The 10,132-nt window shown below is 42.6% G+C and overlaps 1 protein-coding gene across 4 annotated transcripts; it reads left to right on the top strand.

Moving 5' to 3' along the window:
- Positions 1 to 2,883: 2,883 nt before the first annotated feature.
- Positions 2,884 to 9,205, top strand: LOC119275089 (CRS2-associated factor 1, mitochondrial-like). 4 transcript variants are annotated; one of them, XR_005135483.1, is made up of 7 exons: positions 2,884 to 3,510; positions 3,626 to 3,753; positions 3,918 to 4,143; positions 4,238 to 4,365; positions 4,478 to 7,882; positions 8,150 to 8,289; positions 8,755 to 9,205. XR_005135483.1 is itself a non-coding variant. In XM_037555873.1 (5 exons), the coding sequence occupies exons 1-5, from the start codon at positions 2,952 to 2,954 to the stop codon at positions 4,763 to 4,765; spliced, it is 1,329 nt and encodes a 442-aa protein (XP_037411770.1). In that variant the 5' UTR covers positions 2,884 to 2,951; the 3' UTR covers positions 4,766 to 9,205. The 4 variants fall into 4 exon arrangements, 1 of the variants encoding a protein (XP_037411770.1); XR_005135482.1 differs by having other exon boundaries at positions 4,478 to 5,390; positions 7,466 to 8,289; XR_005135481.1 differs by having other exon boundaries at positions 4,478 to 8,289.
- Positions 9,206 to 10,132: the final 927 nt, after the last annotated feature.

Raw genomic sequence — 10,132 nt, forward strand, 5'->3', positions numbered from 1 at the left:
ATATTGGTCGTTATCAGCTAGAAATAAGGCAGCGGACCAGCGTTGTTTGCTTTATGACCATTTCGTGTAAGGAAATTACGACCTTTCTGACCAAAATGGTCGCAATGGTTTAGGGTTTGGAGCCCCCTGAACAGCTTTTGACCAATCGGTCTCAAATGGTCGTAGATTTATGACCAATTCTTTCAGGGTCACTAACAGAAGGTCACAAGTTGACATATTTCTTGTAGCACACAAGGTATCATCTTTATGATCACCCAGATACGTTGTGACTTTTGATAGCACACAAGGTATTCCTCCGGTATCCGGGAGTTGCATAATCTCATAGTCGATGGAATATGTATTTAACATTAAGAAAGCAATAACAATAAACTGGACGATCATATGCTAAGCTAATGGATGGGTCTTGTCCATCACATCATTCTCCTAATGATGTGATCCCGTTATCAAATGACAACACATGTCTATGGTCAGTAAACCTTAACCATTTTTTACCAACGAGCTAGTCTATTAGAGGCTTACCAGGGACACGGTTTTTGTTTATGTATTCACACATGTATATAAGTTTCTAATCAATACAATTCTAGCATGAATAATAAACCTTTATCATGAATAAGGAAATATAAAATAATAACTTTATTATTGCCTCTAGGCATATTTCCTTCAGACACAAGTTTCTAATCAATACAATTCTAGCATGAATAATAAACCTTTATCATGAATAAGGAAATATAAAATAATAACTTTATTATTGCCTCTAGGCATATTTCCTTCAGACACGGCTTTCCAGATGATGGTAGGCTAAATCCTACTCCCAAGCACCCGCTTCTACTCGCAAGGGACTGACTTCCCTCATCATCCTCACCGCTTGGTGGCTTTGGAAGCAGCGGAATGCATGCATCTTTGATGGCGATCGACCTTCCCGTCTCTCCAACGTCATCAAAGACGAGGCGCGCCTTTGGGCAAAGGCCGGCGCAACCGAGATAAAAAACATCATCCCAGAGACTTAGCTTAGTCCCGTTCGGGGATAAGCACCCCCTAACTTGGAATACATAGCATGCTATCTCCTTTCAAAGTTTTAATAGCTTAAGACAAATAACAATTTTGAACTTCTGAAGAAGCATGGCAAAATAAAATATCAAATGTCAGAGTTAAAAAATAGAAGCAGATTAATTCTAAAGTTTTGAGACATTGCAATCTTCATGATTCGGTACCTGCAAAGAACAAAGTAGTTTTTCTAGTGAAAAAAAGACCAATGAAAGCACCACATGAACAATTCTAGAAATGTTAATTCAAAGCGTGGCCATTCATGACAAGAAATCATCCCTCCCTCTGTAAGGTGCCAATAACAACTCCTTGGATTCCTGCAATCAGGAGATCAATGACAGTGAAGATCAAATAACAAAGTACTTATTTTCTAACATGAGAACAGTGACACATCTAATCAGGAATGAATAGTGGAGTCCTTAGTCTTTTAACATGAGGACACCAATGACTGATCCAACAAAAGGAAAATCAAATCACAATGTTGGTGTTCAATATTTCTTATTTCTGTATAACCTCATTGCGGAAGGTGTCGCCAGTTCCATGTAAATTAATTACTTTTGGTAAAAGAACCATGTGCATCACAAACACATTTGTCAAGGCTTCAGGTTGAGGGTGAGAGATATTAAGTTTTAGTTTCTAAATTTCAAACACGAGTAAATTAGGTAGTGGTATTTGGAATCTTGGCCAAATAATACACATGACCCATGACATCTAGGTCAGGAGAGACCCAAATGACACTAGGTTTGCAGCGGTTCTCTCAGCTTTAGTTGGTTATTCTATTTAATTATGAATGTCATGGCGATTTGACAAAATGGCTCCATTAAACCAAACAAGAATGTATTGGAGATCGCATGATGAATCATCATTAATGATACGACAAGATCTCACGGCCATTCTCGGTGCTCTCGCCATCCATGGATTTGGGCATTTGGAGAAGGGGGATTGAGGGGGAACAACCACGTGCTGGGGTAGGGTTTGGGGATTTAGGACAGAGCTGGTGTGGGGCTCTGGGTAAATTAGTGAAATGGCAGGGTTATGACCACAAAAAGATCCTGTCCGGCGCTGGGTGGTGGTGGTGGGGGGGGGGGGTACATGACGGCACCAGAGCGATCGACCATCGAGGAGACCATATAATGGGCCATAGATGTTATGTATTTTCATGTATAGCGACCGTATTGTAGTGTTTCTCGAGTTTGGGTAACAAACTGTTACCTGCCAGAGAGTTTGAAGACAAAATGTTTAATCTTCTTGAATTCTAGAGGATTGAGGAGAGAGAATGGAGAGGGAGAGAGAGGCTAAAGGTGCACTGGACTTTTCAAAAGGCTCTGATACAACAAATTCATTAGGATTGAAATCCTTCAACCTACGAAAATCCTTCAATCCAAAGAGATCTTGAAAACCCACTATCCCTATGATTTTTTAGACAAACTAAGCCTATAATTTGATTTGTGTCCTATTTTCTCTTTCCTCTAAATTTGTGCTTCAAGTTACTCCCCACTTTGTATTGTGGTATTTGACTTTGTTATATGCGTAGGTAATTTTAAATGAAATGAAATGATTGTGTTTATTTCTGCTAGAACTACTCTAACATATACTTTTTAACGTGTCAAAAAACGTCTTACCTTATGGGATAAAGGAAGTATTAGATTTTTATAGAGAAAACAAACAAAAGACTCACAAACACGAGAGTTCAAATCAAAAATCAACTTTTTTTGAACACAGTGCTCATAGGGATGTAAATCAAAAATCAACTTGAAATCCATTTCCCAAAGAGATCGATCACGTCCTCGTTTTCCTTGTAAATTTCCGAATGGAAAACTAGTCTTTCTTCCCAAAAAACCCACGAACACGAGGGTTTTGCCCCCTTCGACCCACGGTCGCCATTGGCCACTCTGCTCCGCCGCTCCATGCTCCTCCCCAGCCTCCTCCGCCGCGCCCACCTGCTGCGGCCGTGCTACCCTCCCCGCCGCCACCTCTCCCGCCTCCTAGACCGCTACGGCTTCGTGCCGCCTGCCTCCCTGACCTCCACCGCGAAAGAGATCTCCCACGGCACAGGCGCCGCCGCCGACCAGAAGCGTCGGATCAAGAAGCCCCCCTACCGGCCGCCGTCTTCGCTGGACCGCGGAGACCGCCCGGCCTCCCACTCCGACCTCCCCTTCGATTTCCGCTTCAGCTACACGGAGAGCTCCCCGGACGCCAAGCCCATCGGGCTCCGCGAGCCCAAGTACTCCCCGTTCGGCCCCGGTCGCCTCGACCGCCCCTGGACCGGCCTGTGCGCGCCCGCCGTCGACACCACGCTCCGGAGCGTCGACGCCGAGGACCCTGCCCCCGCCGCCGAGAAGGACCTGGAGGAGGCCCGCCGGCGTGAGCGAGAGCGCGTGCTTGGCGAGCCGCTCACACCCGCGGAGCGCTCCTTCTTGGTCGACAAATGCCAGAAGAACCGCACCAAGCGGCAGATCAATCTCGGTAAATTTGGTCTTTGGGTTGTTAGAACAATACTACTCCAAGCGGTAGTAGTAATGAATTAATTGTGCATTTAGAAGAGCTGCGATACAGATGATGACAGCTGATGTTTCTCTAGGGCGAGATGGGCTCACTCATAACATGCTGAATGACATTCACAACCACTGGAAGCATGGCGAGGCGGTCAGGGTGAAATGCCTTGGTGTGCCGACGGTTGATATGCAAAATGTGTGCCATGAGCTCGAGGTAGCTTTGTCTCTCCTTTCTCTAAGAACATGAACACTACCACTTTGCTTCGATGGAGTTTATCAAGTAATATATGGATGAACATCTTCGGAGCTCTTATTTGATGTCACTGGATCTGATATTACTCTCCTGTAGAAGCCTGAGTAATGCTACCTTTTTCCCAGGATAAAACTGGTGGCCTTATCATCCACAGGCATGGTGGCCAGTTAATACTGTACAGAGGGAGGCATTATCATCCAAAGAAAAGACCTGTTATTCCATTGATGTTATGGAAGCCAGCTGAACCGATCTACCCAAGGCTAATTAAAACAACAATAGAAGGTCTGACAGTTCAGGAGACAAAGGAAATGAGGAAGAAGGGCCTACATGCTCCTGTCTTGACAAAGCTTGGTAATCCTTGTCTCCCCTTTTTGTTTAGACATAGTATCATATACAGGTATGTGTTAAAAATATGCCTAACTAACCAACCATACCCATTTCACAGCAAAGAATGGGTATTATGCTAGCCTTGTGTCGATGGTTCGAGATGGTTTTCTGGCCGATGAATTGGTTCGTATAGATTGTAAAGGATTGCCAAAGAGTGATTATCGGAAGATTGGAGTCAAGCTCAGGGTGAGTTTCTCATATAGCCTTATACACACCAAAATAAATAGTAAAAATGTTTATTTGATCTGAAGATGACCTGTAACAGGATGCATTTCTCTCTCCTCCTTTTTTGGTGTAGGACCTTGTTCCTTGTATTCTTGTGTCTTTTGACAAGGAGCAAATTATTGTTTGGAGGGGGAAAGACCATGATGAAAGCATACAGGATAATATGCACAAGGCATTCCCTTCAGTTCTTCAATTAGAGAATGCAGCAGTGAAGAATGAGAATGTTGAGCAGGAAGAAGCCTCAAGTGAGAGTGTGCCAGGAAAGAACGAGCATGGTGAAAAAGAAGAAACATCAAGTGACTGTTCTTCTGATGAGTGGTCTGAGATCAGTAGCTCTGACGATGTGCCAGATGATAAGTAGGACATTTCCAGGGTAGAATATCCTTAGATCGATCTGACATATCCAGAGGACTCAATCTGCCACCAGGTGTTCACAAAGTTGGCATGTCATCCAACACTACCAACTTGTCCATTCTTATCAGTGATGATTATGTTCTATCACTAGTCGCAACAAAAACCAGTAGCCTTGCTTCTGTCCTTCGAAATTCTCCATGGCTAGTTTTTGGTGATTGTACAACTCTGTTCACTTCCACGGGTTGGCTATAGTTGAGATTCAAATCAAGCAACTGCAGCTTGAGTTCCAACAGTTGGTATTCACTGGACCAGAGTGCCTTTGATCTAATTATACTGACCACTAATAGAATGAAACAGTGAAACATTGAATATTATACAAACGTCATGTGACTCCCTAGAGCATCATGCAAATTCTAAAGAACCTCAATTGAACAATGCTGTCTAGTCTTTTCTGCCTTTGCTATATCCACTACTGCCAATTGGATTGACCTATGTGGAGTATAGGGTCCAAGTTTTACGCTTTGACAAGGCTGCATCAGTTGGAGGCAAGGGACCACTAGAGGTTGGCGCTTTAGCCGTTGCCTCACCAACAGTTACTAGTCAGCTACACAGGATCAATCAATTCGGCCAAGGTAAGATGTTGGAGGAAGGAAAACAAACTAGATCGTAAGGCAGTTTATTGATTAAATTCCTCAAAATCATGCCTTCTCATACTATAAAAAAACCACTTTTAAGAATTTATATTTACAAACCATGTTGTGACTGACAAAAGTGTGGTCTGGAGAAATATTCTGTCACATAAGCTTGACTTTGTGAAATGCACTTTTAGAGGTGTGATTTCTTGATGCTTTGTGACAAAAGAAGTCTGTTTTTGTTTTTTGAGAAACTTATTACTCCAGTCTATATCTAATCTGCCTCAGTTCCAGTTCTCACCTTGGGTGGCCGCAGTGCGTCTATCGCATATTTCCTGGATGGACCAGTCAAGGTGAGATATTAGAAGAAACTGAACCATCACTCCATGTTTCCAATGGATGGTTCAGTTCCCTCTAATCCTCGCATTGAGCGGTGCATACATGTTCGTAGCTGTTTGTAACCCAATCTGTTCCTTGTCTCTAGGCTGCAGACAGGCAATCAATCAGTCAACCGAAGGTGAGATATTGGAGGAAAACAAGCTGATCGGCGACCACGATTAGTTGGCCATCTGTTTGTTTTCCTCCAACTCTCACTTTCAGTGCCTGACAAGCACCTTTCCAGAAAAGAACTGGCTGAAACAGAACTATCTATTCAGATACTACCCTGCACTGGAGCTATGGAATTGCTGCTTGCTCTAGGGCTCTAGTCAAGTTCATTTATAGCCAGCCCACCTGGGAAGCAGCAGCATGTATTTTCTGTTGCAGCTGCATGCCCATTGTGCTGTGTCCTGAATTCTGTTTAAAAGGTGAAAAAGGCTTCAGGATCTGTGCCATGTACTTACTCTGGTACCAGACTACCAGTGTAACTAACTGTCGCATGCAAACTGATCAGGCTTCGGTTCACTCTCCATGGTACTTTGGTCTCAGTTATAAATGATCTGAGGGTTATTAGTAAGGATTTGACTACGACTAACATTGCAATAAAATGAAAGGAATAATGAATAATGTATATAAAGTTTCACCAGATTCAATCATGATATCTTTTTTACTGTAAGAGGGGAAAATCCCTAAAGAACATTTACTTGAGTTCAGGTTTTGTTTCGTGTAGAGGTTTGAAGTTTCAGAAATTTCATACAACATCCACGCATCAACAATTTACAGACGTTGAACAAAGGCAGTACACTAACCTAGTTCACTCCAATGTCAACTTTTCCTAGCAATTCCCGCGCAAAAGAAAGAAAGAAAACCTTTTCTTCGCAATTATTTTTTGTGCTCACAGCCACACATTTTAGAATATTAGAGCAACTTTAGCACATGTGTCATACCCGCAGCCTCTAAACCCGTTTTGGAGTGTCCCATATTTTTTTTGGAGGCTGCAGAACCTATCAGCAAACTCAGATTCAACCCTCCATAGGTTTTTCTCTCATTTATTTGCATCAACTCAATAAATCTACTTCTAATCGGGGGGCAATCAAACACTGAATAAAATTGGATCAATGCTCAAACAGTAGTGTAAATACGTAGGTATTTATATTGCAGTAGAGTTTGTCGCTTTTTACATATATGTAGCACTGTAGCTAATATATACGCGGGTGGGGGGGGGGATGTCGATAAACAACATTTTCCTACACTACACTATTGTACTAGACAGATTTATAGGCAATGTCTGGTGAACTATGGTGACCTTCAGAGTCCTGGCGTCTAGTCAGAGTCCAGTGACTCGTCTGCGGCCTAGCGGCCTCACGGGAGGCCTCCAGGCGCGACTGCGTGAATGCATAGTGGAGCTCGAGCTCCTCGATCGTGCTGGCGGTCCGCGGTGTGTCTAACCAACCATGCCCATTTCACAGCAAAGAATGTATATTATGCTAGCTTCGTGCCGATGGTTCGAGATGGTTTTCTGGCTGATGAATTGGTTCGTATAGATTGTAAAGGATTGCCAAAAAGTGATTATCGGAAGATTGGAGTCAAGCTCAGGGCGAGTCTCTCATATAGCCTTATGCCAAAATAGTTAAATGTTCATTTTCCCTGAAGATTAACTGTAACAGAATGCATTTCTCTCTCCTTTTTTGCTGTAGGACCTTGTTCCTTGTATTCTTGTGTCTTTTGACAAGGAGCAATGTATTGTTTGGTGGGGGAAAGACCATGATGACAGCATACAGGATAATGTGCACAAGGCATTCCCTTCGGTTCTTCAATTAGAGAATGCAGCATTGAAGAATGAGAGTGTGGAAGAGGAAGAAACATCAAGTGAGAGTGCATCAGGAGAGAATGAGCATTGTGAAAAAGAAGAAACATCAAGTGACTGTTCTTCTGATGAGTGGTCTGAGATCAGTAGCTCTGAGGACGCATATCACACGATTGACGAAATGCCACCAGGTGTTCACAAAATTGGCATGTACTAGTCACAACCAAAATCAGTAGCCCTGTTTCTGTCATTTGAAACTCTCCATGGCTAGTTTTTGGTGACTGTACAAGTTTCTTTATTTCCACAGGTTAGCTATAGTTGAGATTCAAATTAAGCAATTGTAGCTTGAGGGTCCAACAGTTAGTACTCACTGAATCAGAGTGCCTTTTCTTATCTTATTATACTGATCGCTAGTAGAATGAACACAGTGAAACATTGAATATTATACAAACGTCATTTGACTTCCTAGAGCATCATGCAAATTCTAAAGAACATCGATCGAACAACGCTGTCTAAATTTTTCTTGCCTTTTGTTTTATCCACCACTGCCTATTGAATTGACTGCCCTTCCTAGAGTGGAGGATAGGGTCCATGTTTTAAGCTTTGACAGGCCTGCATCGGTTGGAGGCGAGGGATCACAAGAGGCTGGCGCTTTAGCCTTTGCTTCACCAACAGTTACCAGTCAGCTACTCAGGGTCAAGCACTTCGACTAAGGTAAAATGTTGGAAGAAAAACAAACTAGACTATAAGACAGTTTATTGAGTAAATTTCTCAAAACCACGCCTTCTTTTCCAAAACTATAAAAAAATCCCACACTTAAAGAAAGTATTTACAAACCATATTGCGAGTGACAAAAGTGTGGTCTGGAAATATTCTGTCACATAAGTGTGATTTTGTGAAATGCACTTTTAGAGGTGTGTTTTCTTCATGCTTTGTGACGGAAGAAATCTGTTCTTGTTTTTGAGGAACTTATTGCTCCAGTCTATATATCTATCTGCCTCAGTTCCAGTTCTCACCTTGGGTGTCTGCACAGTGGACCAGTCAAGGTGAGATATTAGAAGAAACTGAACCATCACTCATGTTTCCAATGGATTGTTCATGGTTCAGTTCCCTCTAATCCTCGCTTTGAGCGGTGCATGCATGTTCCTAGTTGTAACCCAATCTGTTCCTTGTCACTAGGCTGCAAACGCCAACGCCAGGCAATCAGTCAACTGAAGGTGAGATATTGGAGGAAAACAAGCTGATCGGCGACCGCGATTAGCTAGCCAGGATCTGTTTGTTTTCCTCCAACTCTCACTTTCAGTGCCTGACAAGCACCTCTCCAGAAAAGAACTGGCTGAAACAGAACTGTCTATTCAGATGCTACCCTGCACTGGAGCTGTGGAGTTGCTGCTTGTTCTAGGGCTCTGGTCAAGTTTATTTATAGCCAGCCCACCTGGGAAGAAGATAGTTGTAGCCTTCAGTGCTAGAATAGCAGCAGCATATTTTTCTGTCGCAGCTGCATGCCCATTGTGCTGTGTCCTGAATTCTGTTTAAAAGGTGAAAGACTTCAGGACTTGTACCATGTACTGTGGTACTAGACTACCAGTGTAACTAACTGTCACATGCAAACTTATCAGGATTCGGTTCACTCTCCATGGTACTTTCATCTCAGTTATAAATGATCTGAGGGTTATTAATAAGGATTCGACTATGAATAATGTGCATAAAGTTTCACCAGATTCAACCATGATATTTACTGTAAGAGGGGAAAAGCCCTATAGAGCATTTACTTGAGGCAGGTTTTATTCCGTGCAGAGGTTTGAAGTTTCAGAAATTTCATACAACATCCACGCATCTACAATTTACAGACATTAAACAAAGGCAGTGCACTAACCTAGTTTACTCCAGTGTTAACAAATATCAAAGTTGCATTCTTATTACTCCTTATTAAACTTCAGATATTAAACAATTTCATACAGCATCCAGTGCATTAAACAACAGTTGGGGTTGGAGTGCACTCCAAAACAGCTCCCACAAGCACCAAATATGAAGGTTGCACCCCTTTTTTAGGCCCCCCTTAAAAAATTAGGGAGACCGAGGGAGCTATGGTGAATTTGCTAGAATGGATTTTTGCCTCTCTGATCTCCATACTGGTGGTTATTATGGTGGAAAGGCGGATATGGCAAATCTGACAGAGTTTTACTCTCACAATTCGGACCAATATTTGCCTTATTGAAATTTCCTGTGTGTGTGTGTCCCGGTTGATTTGTCCCGGTTGATTTGTTCCGGTTGATTTGTTCCGATTCGGACCAATATTTGCCTTATTGGATTTGTCCATGGGTTTGATAGGCAAAAATGACCCGATAACATCAGTAGCAAGATACTAGTACAACTTAATGAAGCTGGATCTCTCTCTCACACAAGTTCACTTACATTGCTGTTATCAAACTGGCCTTACCTCATTTTACCACGGCAAGGCAACCATCCTTGCTTCTTGCAAACAGAATTACAGAAACCGATTCTACCCTAGACAATGTTGTCTTCCTTGTCTAAACGAAACTTGGCCGGCACCATT

The sequence above is a fragment of the Triticum dicoccoides genome, chromosome 3B, assembly GCF_002162155.2.
Source record: "Triticum dicoccoides isolate Atlit2015 ecotype Zavitan chromosome 3B, WEW_v2.0, whole genome shotgun sequence".
Classification (NCBI taxonomy): Eukaryota; Viridiplantae; Streptophyta; class Magnoliopsida; order Poales; family Poaceae; genus Triticum; species Triticum dicoccoides.

Bases quoted from the DNA above. Each gene is read 5' to 3' on its own strand.
- LOC119275089 (XM_037555873.1), top strand. From the start codon at position 2,952: ATGCTCCTCCCCAGCCTCCTCCGCCGCGCCCACCTGCTGCGGCCGTGC. The intron at 3,511-3,625 runs GTAAATTTGGTC...ATGTTTCTCTAG, and splicing joins CAAGCGGCAGATCAATCTCG to GGCGAGATGGGCTCACTCAT. The intron at 3,754-3,917 runs GTAGCTTTGTCT...CCTTTTTCCCAG, and splicing joins ATGTGTGCCATGAGCTCGAG to GATAAAACTGGTGGCCTTAT.